The sequence below is a fragment of the Centropristis striata genome, chromosome 7, assembly GCF_030273125.1.
Source record: "Centropristis striata isolate RG_2023a ecotype Rhode Island chromosome 7, C.striata_1.0, whole genome shotgun sequence".
Classification (NCBI taxonomy): domain Eukaryota; kingdom Metazoa; phylum Chordata; class Actinopteri; order Perciformes; family Serranidae; genus Centropristis; species Centropristis striata.
Window position 1 is genome coordinate 35,806,386 of NC_081523.1, and position 21,039 is coordinate 35,827,424.

At 42.5% G+C, this 21,039-nt stretch overlaps 3 protein-coding genes across 4 annotated transcripts in view; 1 reads left to right on the top strand and 2 right to left on the bottom strand.

The window, feature by feature from the left end:
* Positions 1-1,911: 1,911 nt before the first annotated feature.
* Positions 1,912-2,505, bottom strand: LOC131974835 (myosin light chain 4-like). 2 transcript variants are annotated; one of them, XM_059337317.1, is made up of 2 exons: positions 2,491-2,505; positions 1,912-2,448 (listed from the first exon to the last, which is right to left on the bottom strand). In XM_059337317.1, exons 1-2 carry the CDS (start codon positions 2,503-2,505, stop codon positions 1,912-1,914), a joined length of 552 nt encoding a protein of 183 aa, XP_059193300.1. The 2 variants fall into 2 exon arrangements, with proteins under 2 accessions (XP_059193300.1, XP_059193299.1); XM_059337316.1 differs by having other exon boundaries at positions 1,912-2,505.
* Positions 2,506-7,463: 4,958 nt separating this feature from the next.
* On the bottom strand, positions 7,464-13,788 carry LOC131974938 (adenylate kinase isoenzyme 5-like). Its single transcript, XM_059337447.1, has 8 exons — positions 13,665-13,788; positions 12,014-12,641; positions 11,744-11,884; positions 11,057-11,229; positions 10,281-10,394; positions 9,885-10,076; positions 7,734-7,821; positions 7,464-7,641 (listed from the first exon to the last, which is right to left on the bottom strand). The coding sequence occupies exons 1-8, from the start codon at positions 13,722-13,724 to the stop codon at positions 7,589-7,591; spliced, it is 1,449 nt and encodes a 482-aa protein (XP_059193430.1). The 5' UTR covers positions 13,725-13,788; the 3' UTR covers positions 7,464-7,588.
* Positions 13,789-16,313: 2,525 nt separating this feature from the next.
* LOC131975018 (G-protein-signaling modulator 1-like) overlaps positions 16,314-21,039 on the top strand; it is a 4,740-nt gene continuing 14 nt past the window's right edge. Inside the window, exons 1-4 of the mRNA XM_059337544.1 lie at positions 16,314-16,424; positions 17,489-17,867; positions 18,188-18,385; positions 20,089-21,039. The exon at positions 20,089-21,039 is cut by the window's right edge and continues 14 nt beyond it. Coding sequence (XP_059193527.1) covers positions 17,553-17,867; positions 18,188-18,385; positions 20,089-20,310 — 735 coding nt within the window. The 5' untranslated portion in view covers positions 16,314-16,424; positions 17,489-17,552 and the 3' untranslated portion in view covers positions 20,311-21,039. The remainder of the gene's footprint in view (positions 16,425-17,488; positions 17,868-18,187; positions 18,386-20,088) is intronic.

The window sequence follows — 21,039 nt, forward strand, 5'->3', positions numbered from 1 at the left end:
CACCCCACTTCATTGTGGGGTCCCCCAGGGATCTATCCTGGGACCTATCCTATTCGCAGTATATCTCCTCCCCCTTGGAGAGATTTTTCATAGACATGGCATTTCTTATCATCTCTACGCTGACGACTGCCAGATTTATATGCCATTGTCTAAGGAGAGCCACTGCCCCCTGACACCCCTATTCGACTGTCTATGTGATGTCAAGGCTTGGTTAGCCCAGAATTTCTTAAAACTCAACGGGGAAAAACGGAGGTTATGATGTTTGGCAGTGCCCTCATCGACCTGGGACCCCTCACAGAGTATGCACGTCTTAAAGTCACCAGCCTTGGCATCACCATAGACAGCGATTTTAAATTTGATAAACAAATTAATAACGTTTTAAAATTTTGTTTTTATCATCTTCGTCTTTTATCAAAAGTGAAACCGTTTTTATCTTTTTTTTATTTTAACCTCTTTGAACAGATCGTGCACGCTTTTATTTCAAGTCGACTGGACTACTGCAATGCTCTGTACTCAGGCATCAGCCACAAAGCTCTCTCTCGTTTGCAGTTAGTCCAGAACGCCGCGGCACGACTTTTAACAGGGGCCAAAAAGCGGGAACACATTACCCCGATCCTTGCGTCTTTGCACTGGCTTCCTGTTAATTTTCGGATTGAGTTTAAGATTTTATTGTTTGTTTTTAAAGCTTTGAATGGACTGGCCCCACAGTACATCAAGGACCTCATCCAAATTTATACTCCAGCGCGTGAATTGTGGTCCTCTGTGTCTTTTATTTATTTTTATTTATTTTACTACTTTTAACTGCGTCTTTTATTTAATTTTACTATGTTTATCTGTTTGATTGTATTGTTTTATTTGTGGCATCATTTTAGATTTATGCACTTATTATTTATTGCTGATTGGTATATGGAATTGTTGATTTATTGTTGATTTTATGTACAGCACTTTGGAGACGTTTGTGTTGTTTAAATGTGCTATACAAATAAAGGGGATTGGATTGGATTGGATAAATTTAGGTATATATAGTGGAGAGATGTTAGTTTTCAGTTAATACCAGTGCTTCTTATTTTTGTATGAATTTAAGTTTGCTATTATAACTTTTGATTTCTTTATTTGTTAACAAATTATTTCTTTTTATTTTTCTTTTCTTTTTACTTATTTGTTGTATTGACCTTCCTTCGATGAGTTTGACTTTATTTTCTGTGTGTGTGTGTGTGTGTGTGTAATAGTTGTACGTGAAAGAGCACAGATGCTGATACTGTTTGTTTATTTTTGTTATTGTTGAAAAAAAAATGAAAAAAAAAAACATTCTTTGCAATGTCCTTTTTACCACCACAACACTTAATTTATGTAAAATATATATATCATAATAAAAAACTTTTGTTTTCGAATATATGAATATATTCAGAATATATAAAATAATCTGCATCACGAGTACTTTTACCTCAAACAAATTAGATATTAAATATTAGATATTAAATATTGATCTGATTCTGATTCAGTCTGACCTGTTGTTCTTTACTAACATTCAGTTTAGAAGTTACATTAATAATTAATAATTAAAACAACTTTATAGTAAATATAAACACAGACACATGTTTCTGATTAAACCAGAACTCTCTCTCTCTCTCTCTCTCTCTCTCTCACAAACACACAAACACACAAACACACAAACACACATATAAATGTGGAGACACTCAGAGTCATGTGATCATGTGACTCTTTTTATCTGGAGGTTGAGCTGCTGAGACAGGGTGTGTCCTCTACGGGACGTGTCCTCGTCGGGACGCGTCCTCTACAGGACGTGTCCTCGTCGGGACGCGTCCTTGTCCTCTGGACAGAAACAGACGACGTCTGAAGGTTCGACATGTTTTATTAAACACCAACAGAACGGATCATGTGACAGAATCTCTACCCTGCCAGGACGTGTTTGACAAACTCAGTGTAGTTGATGTGTCCGTTGGCGTCCTCCTGTCCCACCATGAGCCGGTCCACCTCGTGCTCCGTCATCTTCTCTCCCAGCGTGGACAGGACATGGCGCAGCTCAGCGCCCATCACCGTGCCGTTGCCCTCCTTGTCGAAAACGCGGAGCCCCTCGACGAAGTCCTCGAAGGTGCCCTGCTCCTTGGAGCGCGCCACGTGCTGCAGCATTGGCAGGAAGCTTTCGAAGTCCAGCAGCTTGACGTTCATGTCCTCGGCCTTCGGGCGTCCTAGCAGCTTCAGCACGTCGTCATTGGTCGGGTTGTGTCCCAGCGCTCGCATTACGTCCCCGCACTGAGCGAAGCTGATCTTCATCTCGCCCGCCGGCGTCTCGTCGAACAGCGTGAAGGCGTCTCTGAACTCTTCGATCTGGTCGGCGCTGAACTCCACCACAATGCTCTTCAGGTCCACCTCCGGAGGTTTGGGCTCCGGCTCGGCCGGTTTGGGCGGCGGAGGGGCTTCCTCCTTCTTTGCCTCCGGCTTCTTTGCCTCTGGCTTCTTCGCTTCCACCTTCTTTGGAGCCATGAGAGCGGACAGAGGACCACAGAGGATCAGAGAGGACCACAGGGGAACCACGCCGCGGCGAGCTTTTATCACCACCAGAGGAGGGGCGAGCGAGGCAGCACACCATGCACAGAGAGAGAGGGGGGGAGGGGGGGAGGAGAAAGAGAGGACCAAAGATGGAAGAAACCTGGAATAGAAACACTTACAGATGATAAGAGACGAGGATAAGAAGCTTCCAGAACAATATATATATAAACAGTGGTGGAATGTAACTCAGTAGTACATTTACTCAAGTACTGTACTTACAATTTTGAGGTACTTGTACTTGACTTGAGTATTTCCATTTTATGTAACTTTATACTTCTACTCCACTACATTTTAAGGCAAATATTGTACTTTTTACTCCATTACATTTAGCTGACAGCTTTAGTTACTTTTCAGTTCGTTATTTAACATGAAAAACATGATACATTTAAAGATAATATGCATGTTTATAAGTTAAACAGAAAAGTATATTAAATAGTTCAAATTAACCAGGACAACAGTAAAATGCTGCTTACATTAAATAATTAATACAAACAATTTAGTAATATATTTAGAACATATATAAAACAATCTGAGTGGGTCCATTCTGTATAACGAATACTGTTACTTTTGATACTTTAAGTACATTGTGATGCTGATACTTCTGTACTTTTCTTTTTCCAGTAAGTTTTGAATACAGGACTTTTACTTGTAGTGAAGTAATTTCACAGTGTTATATTAGTACTGAATACTTCCACCATTGTATATATATATATATATATATATATATATATATATATGTCTGTAGTCATTGAGGTTTTTGACAGCTGAATTTTTGGGGACAGGGATAATATATATATATATATATATATATATATATATATATATATTATCCCTATATATATATATATATATATATATAAACCTCAATGACTACAGGAGACTGGTGTCACACCACATTAAGGACTAACTCTAACCTCCCTCCGGCCTTAGACCCACACTATTTTGCATACAGAACCAACAGAAGCACAGTCCACAGTGGACAGCCCTCCACTGGTTAGGGGCGGCTGTGGCTCAGTTGGGAGAGTTGGTTGGCGCCCAACCGAAGGGTTGGTGGTTCGATCCGATCCCTGACCATCGCAGCCTACATGTCGAAGTATCCTTGAGCAAGATACTGAACCCCAAATTGCTCCCGATGTGCTGTGTTCATCAGTGTGTGAATGAATTCCCAATGGTGGCAGGTGGCACCGTTTAGGGTAGCCTCTGCCACCAGTATGAATGTGTGTGTGAAAGGGTGAATTAGCGCAGTCTGTAGTGTAAAGCGCTTTGAGTGGTCGCAAAGCGACTAGAAAATCTATATAAGCTATATAAGTGCATTTACCATTTACCACTGAGCCCTGGAGCACCCTGGGATGCTGTTCGTTGACCACAGCTCAGCCTTCAATACCATCCGTGGACTTTCCCCCTGGATCAGGGACTTCCTAACAAACTGGCCACAGATTGTTAAGGTTGGTGCCCACAACTCCTCCACCCTCACGCTCTCCACAAGGCTGTGTGCTGAGCCCTCTCCTGTATGCCATCTATACCCATGACTGTACCCCCACCCACCTCACCAACACCATAATCACTTTTGCGGATGAAACCATCCTAGTAGGGCTCATAGCTGGAGGTGATGAGTCGGCCTACAGGGCCGAGGTGCAGCGTCTAGCAGGGTGGTGGGTGAAGAACAACCTGAGCCTCAACACCAAAAAAAACAATCGCTGTGACCACCTCCAGGTCACCACCTGCTCAGCCTGCTGCCCTCTGGCAGGAGCTACAGAAGCATCTCCCCCTTCGCTGTCACAACTCTCAACGCCCACACAGGATAAATGAATTAAAATGTGTTATAAAACGGGCATGTGCAATACAACTAATATGTGCAAGACATATCTGCCAGTCAATTACTGTGTAACATTTTCAGGGGTAATTTATTTATTTTTATATTATTTATTACATGTCCTTGTACACATGCAGTGTTTTTAAATATTTTACTCATGTTTGTTTTGTGTTATGATTGTGTTAACTAGTAAGCAGTGGCACTCTGACTGACAAAAGGCTGTTTGATTTGATATGATATAAAATAAATGTGTGAGAATGATTTTATCTTGCAAACCTGAACTGAAAACTGAAATATTATTATTTATTACAATAAAAACCTGAATCTTTATTTTATGATTTCATTTCAAAACTTTAGTTTCACTTTCTGTTTGATTCCATCAGACAAAGTTCATTTAGTTTATTAATAATCTGCAGGATGGACGTGTCTCTGTCTCTGAGGACAGACTCTGTCTCTGAGGACAGACGTGTCTCTGTCTCTGAGGACAGACGTGTCTCTGAGGACGTGGACGCACAGAGAGTCTCATTAACATTCCTGTGGTGATAAGGACGGATTATCCACGGTGCTCGGCGTGTCCTCAGGCTGTAAATAACCGTGGTGACAGAGTCCAGGCGTCTCTCAGGACAGAGGACAGAGGATGGTTATTTTAATCTCTTGACAGAGAAATAAAAACTTTCACTCTTGTTTATTGAATCTTTCAGTAAAAGATGATTCTGAAAATTAAAATTAATCTTTATTATAATAATCAATAATCACATTATTAATAATATTAAAGGAACTTTGATGTTCCTGTTTTACACCGGTTCAGGTCTGAGTTCTGGATCTGGATTCTTTTAGTTAATAACTAACAACTAAACTTTCTTTCTTTCCTCTTCTTTACCTTTGACCTCTGCAGAGCTGAAAGCTATTTGTTTAATCTCCAACTGAACGACTCCTCAGCAAAAAACTCATAAATTAGTTTAATATTAATTAGTGGAGTCGTTAGAAGATGAGTCGAAACATCATCAAAACTTTAAGTAGAAACTTTCCTCACATTAAATAATAATAATATAAATAATAACTTTATTTATATAGCACCTTTTAAAAACAGCAGTTTACAAATTGTTTTGTCAGAGAGCAGTTAATCACAGCGAATGATTCCATGATGCTAAAAACAATTCATACATTAAAAGAAAAACAAGAGACAGAGCAGGAACAATCACAATACATTCTCAGATACACAGATAAAAGGTAAAAGAGTAAAAAAGTAAAAAGGGAAGAAATAAAAAGGAGTGGTGAGATAGACAGCATTACATAAAAGCAAGTCTATAAAAGTTGGTTTTAAAAAGTGATTTAAAAGAAGTTACTGACTCTGCAGCTCGTTCGAGAGACGGGGCGCTCTGGTCACCTTTGGTTTTCAGTTTTGACTTTGGAACGGTCAGAAGGAACTGAGGATCTGAGGACACGGGTCGGCCCGTATGGAGTTAATAATTCTGTTAAATAGCTAGGAGCCAGACCTAATAAAGATTTAAAAGTGATCAGTAAAATCTTAAAATCAATCCTATAACCAACAGGGAGCCAGTGCAAAGAAGCTTAAAACTGGGTGATGTGATGTCATCTGTTAAAACTGGTAAGAAGCCAAGCTGCTGCGTTCTGAACCAGCTGGAGGCGAGAAAGGGATATTTGGGAGATGCCGGAGAGGAGGGAGTTACAGTAATCTAAACGGGAGAATATGAGACTATGAATGACTTTTTCCAGGTCAGAGGGTAACAACATGGGTTTGATTTTGGAGATGGAGCATATGGATAAAACAGGACTGGGTCAAAAATAAAGCTTGAGTCAAATGTGACTCCCAGATATTTTTGGCAAAGGACTTTATGTTGGGGATAGCGGTCTGAAATTCAGGTCATTAAAGACATGCTGCAGGTCATTAAAGATGTGCTGCAGGTCATTAAAGATGTGCTGCAGGTCATTAAAGATGTGCTGCAGGTCATTAAAGATGTGCTGCAGGTCATTAAAGATGTGCTGCAGGTCATTAAAGACATGCTGCAGCGCCCCCCACAGGTCATTAAAGACATGCTGCAGCGCCCCCCACAGGTCATTAAAGACGTGCTGCAGCGCCCCCCACAGGTCATTAAAGACGTGCTGCAGCGCCCCCCACAGGTCATTAAAGACGTGCTGCAGGTCATTAAAGATGTGCTGCAGGTCATTAAAGACGTGCTGCAGGTCATTAAAGATGTGCTGCAGGTCATTAAAGATGTGCTGCAGGTCATTAAAGACATGCTGCAGCGCCCCCCACAGGTCATTAAAGACATGCTGCAGCGCCCCCCACAGGTCATTAAAGACGTGCTGCAGCGCCCCCCACAGGTCATTAAAGACATGCTGCAGCGCCCCACACAGGTCATTAAAGACATGCTGCAGCGCCCCACACAGGTCATTAAAGACATGCTGCAGCGCCCCACACAGGTCATTAAAGACGTGCTGCAGCGCCCCCCACAGGTCATTAAAGACATGCTGCAGCGCCCCACACAGGTCATTAAAGACGTGCTGCAGGTCATTAAAGACGTGCTGCAGATCATTAAAGACGTGCTGCAGATCATTAAAGTCATGCTGCAGGTCAATAAAGACATGCTGCAAGTCTTTAAAGACATGCTGCATCGAACCCCACAGGTCATTAAAGACGTGCTGCAGCGCCCCCTACAGGTCATTAAAGACGTGCTGCAGATCATTAAAGTCATGGTGAAGGTCATTAAAGACATGCTGCAGTTCATTAACGATGTGCTGCAGGTCATTAAAGACATGCTGCAGGTCAATAAAGACGTACTGCAGCGCCCCCCGCAGGTCATTAAAGACATGCTGCAGGTCATTAAAGACATGCTGCAGGTCATTAAAGACATGCTGCAGGTCATTAAAGACATGCTGCAGGTCATTAAAGACGTGCTGCAGCGCCCCCCGCAGGTCATTAAAGACATGCTGCAGGTCATTAAAGACGTACTGCAGCGCCCCCCGCAGGTCATTAAAGAAGTGGGTCAGATTTCACATTTCAACAACAATAACTTTTTTATTTCTGTTCTTTGACATTAGTTACATCATGTAATCAGATTACTCAGTTTGATCTTTATTACACATCACATGATCACAGACGACTGGTTACCATGGTGACGGACAGGTTATGACATCATCAGACTTTGGGATTATTATCCAATAAGAACACAGCTCAGGGTCTCACTGCTCACTGGTTGATTCACGAGTTCTCAGGGCGAGGACATCAGCCGGACCTGATCAATAGAATTGATCATTGATCGATAATCAGAAAAGACAGCCGACAAGTAACTGATCAATAACTGATCAATAATTGATCAGTCAGTACCTGATGGATCCTTCAGCAGCGGCAGTCTCTCTTTGACGGCTGACTTCACGTCAGTGAACACCTCCACCTCCTGCCTGTCTGCATCCACCTGCACACACACACACACACACACACACACACACACACACCCATGTTTCAGCAGGTGTACCTGTGTGTCAGCAGTCGGTAGCAGCCTCCTCAATCAACACAAATCAGCCATAAATTCCAAGATTAATCGGTTGTAAAGTCATGGATCGGGTATCACGAGACTTGGAATCATGTGAATAACAACCTGCATTCTGTATTTATACTGTGAACTGTGTCCTGCTCAGGGACATGGGAATGCCTTTATTAGGGCCACAGAGCAATCGCACCGAGCACACCGGTGCTGAATACTGTGGATTTTTTCTTCTTCCTCTTCCGGACACAATTTCGTCCCGCTACAAATTATATATCAAAGCGTGCGGTTTGATCGGGATCGGTGTGCTATTATTTTTCTCTACGGAATACGAGAAAACTGCCCAAAATTTTGCATTGAAGTGAATGGGACGGACGAAAAAAAATGAGCGAAAAAGAACAGTAATTGGAGATTTTTAAACGTCTACTTCTCCGGCATAATTTCACCTGGAGACTCCATTTAAACTTTAAACAGTAGACACAAGTCTTGTGTATCGGTGTATTAATCCACGTTTCGATAGGTCATATAGTTTTTCATCAATCCCTGTTCAATGACCATGATCATTTTTGGAGAAATTCTGAGATTATAATGGGTGTGTATTGCATGTAATGTTCGTGTCACAGTGTGTGACATCATCGCCAGAGTGTAGAGGGAGAGAAAAAATTGACAAAAAATAAATTTGAAAACTGTGCTCCAGGCCGCAAATTCCACTCTACAGAAATAATTTATACATAGAAACGTAGGAAAATTTGTCTCCTCACTCACAATCCTCTGGTAAAGCTGTCAGAGTTATAGTTTAGGTGTACGACGCACAGATGTGCCACCAACACGCAACAACAGCCTCATTGGCTCCCATATTAAAAACGCAGGAAGATTTCTGAAAAAGGGAGATGTAACAGTTTTTTTAGATCGCTCTAACAAAGCTATTTTTTTCATTTTTCTTAAAAAAAACCATATGTAGACGTTCAGGAAGAACTCAGGACGCTCAAAATGAAGTCAGATCCATGATAGGTATTATGGTTATGCCAAAAATGCTTTCTGTTCGAGGCCAGAAATTCCAGTCTGTCCACCTTTGGCTGCTGTCACTGTTCCAGGACATTGGCAGTTGGTGGCAGTTAATTCTGTTGATTGCTCTGCTCTGATTGCCTTACGCACACACGTGCGTAAGCGCGCACACTCCTCCAGATACACGTTTCACACACACACACACACACACACACACACACACACACACAAACACACACATTTTGAGGTTAAAGAGCATAGGTTGCTGTATAAATAAATACTTGAAAAGGAATGCTTGTTGTAGGTGTGCTCCTTGTATATTATATAGTATCATAACTTATCATACACTAGTATTAATTGTTTGAAATCTCTGAAGAATCTCATCATAGTGTACACACACCAGCAGTAGCCCCCGAGGCCCTTTCAGAATTTCCCCAGAGGAAATTTTCTAGTATTATATTATTGTTTTATTAGCCTATTATTTGTGTCTGTATATAGACTATCCTGGATCCTACATTCATTATTTAATATCCCAGAACTGGAACTGAATGGAAATGACAAACGATAGATAAGTGTTTCTCGCTGACAGACAGACTCTCTACTGTTTTTTCTTGTTTGTTAGCTTTGTTTCTTTTACTTTAATAGTGTCCATAATAAATCTGAATGGGGGAAGTAACAGATCATGAAAGGAAAAAAAGCTTCTAGAACGATTTTTCTTTCCATTATTGTAAATGTAGAAAGATGTTTGTGTTTTTTGTTGTTCAGACCCGCAATAAAACAGATTTTTAAATTCATGGTGAATCAGAAGATAAATAAAATATAACCATAGAATCAAATAAAATCGTATCGTTTTTACACTGTATCGATTTGAATCGAATCAGTTTGTAATAAAAGTATACAGTTTTTGAACTGAATCGTAACCTGTGTATCTAGATGCGAATTGAATAGTTTATCACAGAGAGATGTGCAACCCTAGTCAGCAGGTGTACCTGTGTCAGCAGGTGCAGCTGTCTGTAGTAGCGGCTGATGGACACAACGTCTCTCTGAAACGTCTCCAGGCGTCTCCGCAGGGCGTGGCTGTTGTCTCCTAGGAGACCAAGCTGAGTTGCGCGCTGCTGCAGACGACAGCGCAGCGTCTGATTCGAGCACAGCAGCAGCATCACCAGGTCAGGACAGCCAATCTGAGAGCAGAGGGGGCGGGTCCAGTTAATCCCTCGCCACTGGTCAGTTCCTGCCCTGTGATTGGTCAGTTCTTGCTCTGTGATTTGTCAGCACCTGCTCTCTGATTGGTCAGTTCCAGCTCTCTGATTGGTCAGTTCCTGTTCTCTGATTGGTCAGTTCCTGTTCTCTGATTGGTCAGTACCTGCTCTCTGATTGGTCAGTACCTGCTCCTGGAAGCTGAGCGCCTGGTGGACGTCTCGAGGGAATCCGTCCACGATGAACCCTGTGACGTCTTTCTGACCAATCAGCTGCCGCTTCAGCTCGGAGATGGTTTCCTCCTGCAGACACATAGGGTTTACTGTGAAAAGTTGTGTTAAAATTGTTTTAGTGTTGTGTAAAAGTCATGGTTAAAGTTGTGTTAAAGTTGTGTTAAAGGCGTGTTAAATTTGTGGTTAAAGTTGTGTTAATGTTGTGTTAATGTTGTGTTAATGTTGTGTTAAAGTAGTGGTTAAAGACGTAGTTAAAGTCGTGATTAAAGTTGTGATTAAAGTTGTGTTAAATTCATGTTAAAGTCGCGGTTAAAGTCGTGGTCAAAGTCGTGGTCAAAGTCGTTTTAAAGTCGTGGTTGAAGTTGTGTTAAAGTCGTGATTAAAGTCATGGTTAAATTTAAGTTGTGATAAAAGTTGTGTTAAATTCTTGTTAAAGTCGTGGTTAAAGTTGTGGTAAAAGTCATGGTTAAAGTCCTGTCAAAGTTCTGTAAAAGTCCAGTTAAGGTTGTGGTTAAAGTCGTGTTAAAGTTGTGGTTAAAGTCGTGTTAAAGTCTTGTTAAAGTTGTGGTTAAAGTTGTGGTTAAAGTTTTGTTAAAGTCTTGTTGAAGTCGTGGTTAAAGCCGGGTTAAATTTGTGGTTAAAGCCCAGTTAAAGTAGTGTTAAAGTCGTGTTACAGTTGTGGTTAAAGTCTTGTTAAAGTCGTGGTTAAAGTTGTTTTAAGTCGTGGTTACCTGTGTGCCGAGCTCTCCGTGACCCATCATCTCTGAAATCACTTCCCACCTCCTGCTGGGGGAGGCGTGTCTCAGCAGCTGCCTCCGCAGCAGCTCGTCCAATGAGACAACTCGGAGGTTGAAGCAGTGAGCAAGCCGCGCCGCCTGACTTCCCTTCCCGCTTCCTGGTCCACCTGATAGAAAGAACATAAAGACGTTTTAAAGGAGCTTCCAGCCCGCCGTGCAGCAACCGCCGCAACATCCACGTGCACAGCGGTTTCAAAACAGGTTGCTACCCCAGTCGGTTATTGTTGGATGTTCTGGTTAAGGTGTTTTACTGGTTCTGTTTCAGATCTTTTCCTGGTTCTGGATCAGTTTGATTACTTGTTCTTGATCAGATATTTTACTGGTTCTGGTTCAGGTGTTTTACTGGTCCTGATTCATTTATTTTACTGGTTCTGATTTAAGTCTTTTACTGGTTCTGATTCAGGTGTTTTACTGCTTCTGGTTCTTGTCTTTTACTGCTTCTGGTTCAGTTCTTTTTCTTTTTCTTTTACTGCTTCTGATTCAGTTATTTTACTGGTTCTGACTCAGGCGTTTTACTGGCTCTGACTCGGGTGTTTCACTGGTTCTGGTTCAGATCTTTCACTGGTTCTGGATCAGGTCTTTTACTGATTCTGGTCCAGGTCTTTTACTGGTTCTTCTTACCGATGATGAAGATGATGAGGGGGCGGTGCTTCTGAGGAGGAAGGATGCTGACTTCCTGCAGGAGTCCAGAACTTTCCTTCATGTCAGAGTCCGAGTCTATGGAAAGAGACCGGACTGGAGGACTGGGACCAGGACCAGGAACTGGGAGGGGGGACGGTTAGAAGAGACAAATTTCTGATTCAAAAATATTTTTTCTGCCACAACAAACTCTTTAAAGTCTTCAGACTGAACTCCTGGAGAACTGAACTCTGAGGTGTTCTGGTCTCTTACCGTCTGTGTTGAAATTCTGGACAGGTGGGGTTTCTGCAGGTCCAGGTGGGACTGGGGGGAGGTGTCTGGGTTCAGGAGCTGTCTGAGGGGGTCCAGAGGGGGTCTTATTGTTGATGGGGGACATTTGAACTGTTAGCAAGGGTAAAGCGGATGTTTGGGGTTTTAAAGAGGGAAAACAGGACCCCTGTGGGACGACTGTGGAGGATTTTATCAGAGGAGAAGGAGGGGACGATGTTTGGGCTAGAGTTGGTCTTATTGGAGGTTTAAGAGGTTTCTGGGGTTTTATTGGAGGTACAGGTGCTGTTTTCAGTGGCAGAGCTTGTATTCTGGGGGGTAAAGCTGTTGTCTTAGGGGGAACTGATGGTGTTAAAGGGGGTACAAGAGGTCTTTGGGGTATCGGGGGTTTTATTGGAGGTCCAGGTTTTGTTCTGGAGGTCATCGATGTGGTTATAGGGAGTAAAGATGCTGTCTTGGGGGGTCCCGGTCTCTGCTGCTGTCTCTCCAGGTGAATGAAGGTGTCCCAGGTGACGGCCTCAGGACCCCCCAGCTGTCTGGTGGACATCAGGCAGCTCTGCAGGAAGCTGACGGGGTCCTCGGGGTGATGGTACAGGAGACCTGTCAGCAGACTCTGAGACACAGAGGACTGTCACTAACATACACACACACACACACACACACACACACACACACACACACACACATATATATACAGTATATATATATATATATATATATATATATATATATATATACTGTATATATATATATAACCCTAACCCTATATATATAGGTTATGTATATATAAACATATATTTCACACACAACACCACTTCTCCCTCCCTCCCTCTACTGGTTACCAGTGGCTGCGCAGATTCATTTCAAGACTCTAGCTCTGGCGTACTCCGCTGTTAATGGTTCAGGCCCAGCTTACATCCAGGATCTGGTCAAACACTACAATCCTGCCCATCCTCTCCGCTCTGCATCAGCCAAACAGCTGGCAATCCCCACCCTGCATGGGTCAACTCGCCTCAAAACCTCTTCCAGACTTTTCTCTGTCCTGGATCCCAAATGGTGGGACGAGCTCCCCACTGACATCAGGACCTCAGACAGCCTGTACATCTTCCACCGCAGGCTGAAGACCTACCTCTTCCACAATACCTTGGTTAAGTCATGGTCTCCTAATTTATATGTATAAAAAAAACTCTTCTTTTTTAAGCATATAGCATTCCTGTAGCGGTTACAGTTGGCTCTTAAAGTTCTGTTCTTACTTGGTTCCTGTGGTCTGAGGCTAGAACCATCAGGTTGAATGCACTTATTGTACAAAATAATAATTTGGACAAAAGGATGACACGTGACACGTTAAATGACATGTAATATATATATATATATATATATATATATATATATATATATATATATACAAGGACGGAGACAGACAGACAGACAGACAGTTGAGGTGTTTTCGGCATTAGAATAAAATATTTCCGTTCATTTAATTTGAAATAAACAAAATTTCATTTAAAAGTAGATTCTAAGACATGCCATCTCCTGCTCAGAGTGTCTCCCGGATCAGAGTGTCCCCCGAGATGGAGGACAGCCTTCTGTGTTGTTGTTATATCGTCTATGAGATAAAAACATGAAACAGTCTCACCTCCAGCAGCTGAGGGACGTGATGGTGAGACAGGTACTCCTTCACTTCTCTGCTGCTCATCTTCAGCTTCTTCTTCTTCTTCTTCTGCTGTCTCCTCTTTCTGTCCTATCTATATGTCAATCTATCTATCAATCTATCTATCTATCTATCTATCTATCTATCTATCTATCTATCTATCTATCTATCTATCTATCTATCTATCTATCTATCTATCTATCTATCTATCTATCTATCTATCTATCTATCTATCTATCTATCTATCTGTCTGTCTGTGTGGGAGCAGTGTGATGCTGCTGCTGCTGCTGCTGCTGATTGACAGCAGCATCAGGTGTCCTGTGTTCTTGTTCAAGTGGTTTTGATGTTAATGAGGCTAACGAGCTGCTGGGACACACAGTGGGCTGATTGGACAATAGAGTGTGACGTCACAGCGACAACACAGTGACAACTGGTGGCAGAGCAGAGAACCACAGACAGTCAGCTGATTTAAACTAATTTCTCACATCACTATTAACATTTGCACAACAGTTAATGCCTTTCTCAATACAATTAGTACAAACTGCAAAACCTAGTTGTTAACCTGCAAAACTGTGTCACTTGCTCAAAATGGATGGCTCATTCCTCAAAAACAAGTATTCATGTCAATGAGAGTGTTAATGTCATCAAGATGAAAAATCCTGACACCATGTTTATGAACAAGATAGTCAAATGTCTCTGTCATGTTTTCATTATGACAGTTTACTCTGTAAATGTTTTCCAATGCAAAAAAGTCAGATCTTGGTGACATTGCCTGAAAATGCTCAAGACAGATCTATATTCTGTTTGCACAGCCATTTGAAAACTATTAAGTGAGGTAACTGAATACAACACACTGAATATTTGTGTCACATTTTTATTGCATATGCTCTTTTCAGTTCTAATTTGTTCACAGCATTGTGCAAAATGAAAAAACACCCTTATTCACAACAAACATAAAATCCATTTGGGTAGAGTTGTGCACAATACAGTGTCACAGTATTGGATAAATGGTCCACACTATGTCCTGCTTGGTTCATATATATATGCTTGTAAAGTGTTTATGGTTTATGGGATTCAGCTCTGAGTGATTGTAGAGAAGTGGCTTATCATCGGTTGCAACTAATGCTTCACACAGCCTTCTCATCAGTGAAAGCTGATGTTCACCTGAGAGAATTGTATTCAATTCCGGAGACATTTTCAGTAAAAAATAAAGATTTAAATAAATGTATAAAATTTGCTTGACAGATTTTGACAACAAGTACAACATTTTTGTATGTAATGACTCAAGCAATGAAATGAGGACTATTAGTTTTATATGGAAAAACTATCCAGCATTCACAAGTATAGTTAATTTTGACTGACATGACATAAGCAAATGATAATATTATAAAAACAGCAGAGAGTTGTACAAAAGCAATTGATGCATGTCCAAAATCATTTGTAATTTGTTGTAAGGAATTAGAAACTGCTACTATGATGTGCACAAATGACTTAATGTTGTGGAGGTTAAACCAACTGTTGAGTAAATGTTAATATTGATGTGAGAAATGCACCAAAGCGACTGAGAAAAACTGTAAATGTGGCACAAATTAATTCTGCCACATCTGTAGATTAGTGTCTCTCCTGTCTCTCCTGTCCCTGAGTGTCCCCTCCTTACCTTCCTGTCTATGATCAGACAAACAGTAAACTGGTTTATTTCCAGTTCAGTCTACTGGTCCTGACCCTGACTGTTGGACAAACAAATTATGTTTTAGATTGTTATACATTGGATTGTTATACATTTATATTGTTATACTTAAGCTTTTTATACATTTAGATTGTTATCCATTAGATTGTTATAGATTTGCAAATTTGCGAATTGTTATACATTAAGATTGTAATACATTTAAATTGTTATATATGAGCTTGGTATACATTAGATTGTTATACATTTAGAGTTTTATACATTGAGATTGTTATACATGTTATACATTACATTGTTATACATTTCAATTGTTATACATTAGATTGTTATACATCTATCTATCTATCTATCTATCTATCTATCTATCTATCTATCTATCTATCTATCTATCTATCTATCTATCTATCTATCTATCTAGATTGTTATACATGTAAAGTTTTATACATTTAAATTGTTATACATTAGATTGCAATACATTTAAATTGTTAAACATTTAGATTGTTATAGATTTGCAAATTGATTTTATAGAACTGTTTTTTTTAAATTGCTGACACAGTTTTCAGTTTAATGTGTGTGTGTGCGTCTGTGTGTGTGTGTGTGTGTGTGTGTGTGTGTGTTTGAGGCCCACAGTAGAAGAGATGCATTCTCTGGGTTCAACTGAATAGATCTCAACAATGCAGGAATGTGTGTGTGTGTGTGTGTGTGTGTGTGTTTGGACAGAGGGAGGCAGGATTTGGAAGCCTCTCTTTGGTTGCTATAACAACCGTGATGTAAGCCCAGAGGGGGGGTTTGTCCTCTGCCTTTCTCTTTCATTGTGTCAGTGTGTGTGTGTGTGTGTGTGTGTGTGTGTGTGTCTGTATGTGTGTGTGTGTGTGTGTGTGTGTGTTTAACATGTGTGTATGTTACTGTGTGTTACTGTGTGTGTTCAGTGTGCGGCAGCCGATGGGAGGTTTCAGTCGGTGAAGAAACGAGACGATCGAAGAAGTGAAACAGAGAAAATAAAAATCATCCCAAGAGGAAACAAGCAGAAAGAAGAAGAAGAAGAACTTTGTGGTGTCAAGGTATCGTGACTCAAACTTTATTTAAAGTTTCACACTTTGAGTCTCTGCAGCTGTTCGTCGTCTCTCTTCACCTCCAGTTGTCAGTCTTAAACAGGAACTTTGTTGGTAAACATGGAAAACAAACTGATTATTGATTTTAATGTTAAATGTTGCTCAGTTTAGTCTGCAAGTCCTCTGATGGCCACACGGCGGCACTGACACGTCGCTGTCACACTGTGTGTGTGTGTGTGTGTGTGTGGTTTGTGAATGTGATTACACACTGTGTGTTGTTGTTGACCTACTTCTGACTGAAACCGTCTCAGCCTCAAACTTCTCCAAGGTTTATTTATTAAAGTGGATTTTATTTGTTTAAACATTTAAAATAACGTTGCTAATCTTCAGATTAAAGTTATTTTTTTGTCATTAGAAATGACATCATTTATGTTACTTAACAGTTTATTTACACTATTAAGTGTTTCTTAATGATTACCGATTGATTTGTCAACCTTACAGAAATAACTTGTAAAACATCTATAAACTGATATTTGCTTTTAATAAACATTTGGAACTGTTGCATATAATATTAGTTAATGATTAATGGGTGTTTATAAAGCATCAATTAAATGTTTTATTGGTAATTTATGAAGTGCAGTGATAATATCTGTCTAAATGTAATTAGATATGTATTTATTAATAATTTAATAAGGAACTAAAATCAGTTTCTAACATCTGAATAATGTTTATAAAACAAATATTATCCATTAATAACAAATATGTAATATTTATAATTTTTTACAAATCATTTGGTAATCATAAAAGAAATAATTCACATCTTAAATGTTAAAATTAAACACATTAAATGTTAAAATTACATAAATTAGCAGTATAACATGGATTCTCAGGTGATGGTCATGGCAACGCCTGAATATTTACATCAGCAACAAACAAACAAACCAACAACAAACAAACAAACAAACAAACAAACAAACAGAGGAACGCCACCATTTCTCTGTAGTTCAGCTATTATAAAAGTGATTCTGGAGGAACCGTGGTCCTGATGTGTAACCCCCCCTCTTTCTGATCAGGTTTAGCTCCTCCCACTGATGACAGCGGTGAGTTTGGCTCCGCCCACGCCTCCACAGCTCCGTCATGGCTGAGAAAAAGCGATCAGGTTTACCTCCGCTGCCTTCGCCGTCCCATCACAACGGAAGGATCAAGTGTTCTCCGCTTCCCCACCGTAATGGGGGTCTGGAGTCCATCCCGGGACGCAGCACTGCCCCACCCCATGCACCCAGCAGCAGGACCTCCAGCTCCCCCCTCAGGACCCTGCGGACCCTTGGAGGTCTCATGAGTCCCATGGCGGGTCCCAGTCCTGAAGACAGCCCTGGCTCCAGCAGGCCCCGGGGTCAGAGTCTGGGGTCTGCTCTGAGCTCCAGGACCAGATCCCTGAGCTCCAGAACCAAGGTAACTTTCACCTGTTGCTTCAGACGGGTCCAGAACTTGACACAATCTGGTTTAAAGTCAGACCAGCTGGAGTTATATTTATTTATCTTATAGCACACAAACCATTAAATCTACCGTCTCCATAGATTTATTTTTAAATGTCTGTCTGATGGTGTGGGTCGTCAACGTAACAACAACAATCAACATTTTATTTTGAACCGGATGACCACAGATTCGTGTCCCGGCTGACCAGTTCTGGTTCTGGGGTCTATCCCGGTCTCTGTGGTGTCAAACCCCAGTCTGTCCTCAGACCCTCCATAATAACTGGATTCTGTCTTTAGCGCAGGAGCAGCCAGCAGGAGGAGCCAGAGGCCCTGCTGGACCTGATCCTGGAGTGTCAGGGTCAGAGACTCGAGGACCAGAGAGCCAGCCTCAGCCTGCTGCCCGACCCAGGACCGGCTGCTCTGTGTGGAGCCTGCAGCCCGGACCAGCCCCCACTGCCCGGTCTGGACTTTTACTACATGCTCATTCACTACCAGGTACCAGATTCTGCACCAGCTGTTTGTTTTATGAAAAAAATGTGAAGACAATGACGTATGGCCCCGATTACACCATCAGAAGTGATTCTGGTGATTCTGGCCCTGAATTACATGGTAATGGACAAAAACCAAATCTTGTGTAATCGCCCACCCTACAGGGTACGGACTGGAATAGGGTACAGATAGGAACAGGGTACAGGCAAGAACAGGGTACAGACAGAAACAGGGTACAGGCAGGAACAGGGTACAGATAGGAACATAGTACAGACAGGAACAGGGTACAGACAAGAACAGGGTACAGACAGGAGCAGGGTACAGACAGAAACAGGACAGGGCAGGAACAGGGTACAGACAGGAACAGGGCAGGGGCAGGAACAGGGTAGGAGCAGGAACAGGGTACAGGAAGAAAGAGGCTACAGGCAGGAGCAGGGTACAGACAAGAACAGGGTACAGGCAGGAACATGGTACAGACAGGAACAGGGTACAGGCAGGAACATGGTACAGGCAGGAACAGTGTACAGACAAGAACAGGGTACAGACAGGAGCAGGGTACAGAGAGGAACAGGTTACAGACAAGAACAGGATACAGGCAGGAACAGGGTACAGACAGGAGAAGGGTACAGGCAGGAACAGGCTACAGACAGGAACATGGCAGGGGCAGGAACAATGTAGGGGCAGGAACAGGGTACAGGCAGGAAAAGGGTACAGGCAGGAACAAGGTACAGGCAGGAACAGGGTACAGACAGGAACAGTGTACAGGCAGGAACAGGGTACAGCTAGGAACAGGGTACAGGCAGGAACAGGGTACAGGCAGAAAGAGGGTTCAGGCAGGAACAGGGTACAGACAAGAACAGGGTACAGACAGGAACAGGGTACAGACAGGAACAGGGCAGGAGCAGGAACAGGGTAGGGGCAGGAACAGGGTACAGGAAGAAAGAGGCTACAGGCAGGAGCAGGGTACAGACAAGAACAGGGTACAGGCAGGAAAAGGGTACAGACAGGAGCAGGGTACAGGCAGGAACATGGTACGGACAGGAACAGTGTACAGACAAGAACAGGGTACAGATAGGAGCAGGGTACAGAGAGGAACAGGGTACAGACAAGAACAGGATACAGGCAGGAACAGGGTACAGACAGGAGAAGGGTACAGGCAGGAACAGGCTACAGACAGGAACATGGCAGGGGCAGGAACAATGTAGGGGCAGGAACAGGGTACAGGCAGGAAAAGGGTACAGGCAGGAACAAGGTAAAGGCAGGAACAGGGTATAGACAGGAACAGGATACAGACAGGAACGGGGTACAGACAGGAACAGGGTACAGGCAGGAACAAGGTACAGGCAGGAACAAGGTACAGACAGGAACGGGGTGCAGACAGGAACAAGGTATAGGCAGGAACAGGGTACAGCTAGGAACAGGGTACAGACAGGAACAGGGTACAGACAGGAAAAGGGTACAGACAGGAAAAGGGTACAGGCAGGAACAAGGTACAGGCAGGAACAGGGTACAGACAGGAACCGGGTACAGGCAGGAACAGGGTACAGGCAGGAACAGGGTACAGATAGGAGCAGGGCACCGATAGGAACAGGGTAATGGCAGACCAAGGGTACAGTTACTTGAACATTCATGAGCATTCATGATCTGTTGTCCTCCTCCTCCTGTGCCTGTCCCCCTTTCTCCCTGTCCCCCTGTGTCTGTCTCTGCAGTCTGACAGAATGGAGGACCAGAGGTGCTCCTTGCCTGATCTGGACGATGTGGTGGGTTCGGTTCCGGAGGGTCAGGAGGACTTCTTCAGTCTGGTTCAGAGAGTCCAGTCCAGAAGGATGGACGAGCAGCGAGCCTCGCTGACGCACACAGAGGACGAAGTCAGCACACACACGGCTGGCTCCTCCCCCCATCATCATCATCAGCATCATTATCGTCCCTGATGAAGAGTCTGAGCTGGTGCTCTTTAAACTGTTTCAGACCGTCTGACTGTGGACCACAGTGTGGATCTCGTCATCAGGATCCAGGTGTAGATGTGACCCTGACCTCAGACCTCTGACCCAAACAGCCCTGATGTCTTCCTGCTGTACGACGTCTTAGCAGTTAAAGGTTTCTGTTTGTTCTGGACCACTGAGTTTACGCGCACTAATGCTCCTAACCCTGAATCTGAAAGAGGTCCATAATGAGTCCTCCCCTGACGGACACCTGCAGGAATATTATTGGAGGTTATGGGAGATTCATTCTCAGCTCAGCAGGAAGGTTTTTCCTTTTCAGAATAAGAGCAAAACCAGAATATTTTGTGTTTGTAAACTTTTTCTTCATAACATGTGTTGATTGTCTCTGACCTGCTGTTCCCTCCACTGACCTGTCCCCCTGTGGGAAAGAGTCCCTGAACCGGCTCCTGGACCACTTACTGAACAGGGTTTTCAAATCCTGAGAAAGTCTGTGGACGAATCCTGATGAGTTGCTGATTGGGTCTTTGCTGAGCCCTCAGGGTCCTGGACATCAGACCACACAGACCATATCCACAGTCTTTCCTGAATAATTACTTTTATTATGTTTCTGCTGGCGTCCGCTCCACAACAGACTCCTGAACACGCTGCTGACCCAATTTTAATTTAAAAACTTGATTTTTACTTGAAAACCTGAGTTTTACTTTGAAAACCCAAGAT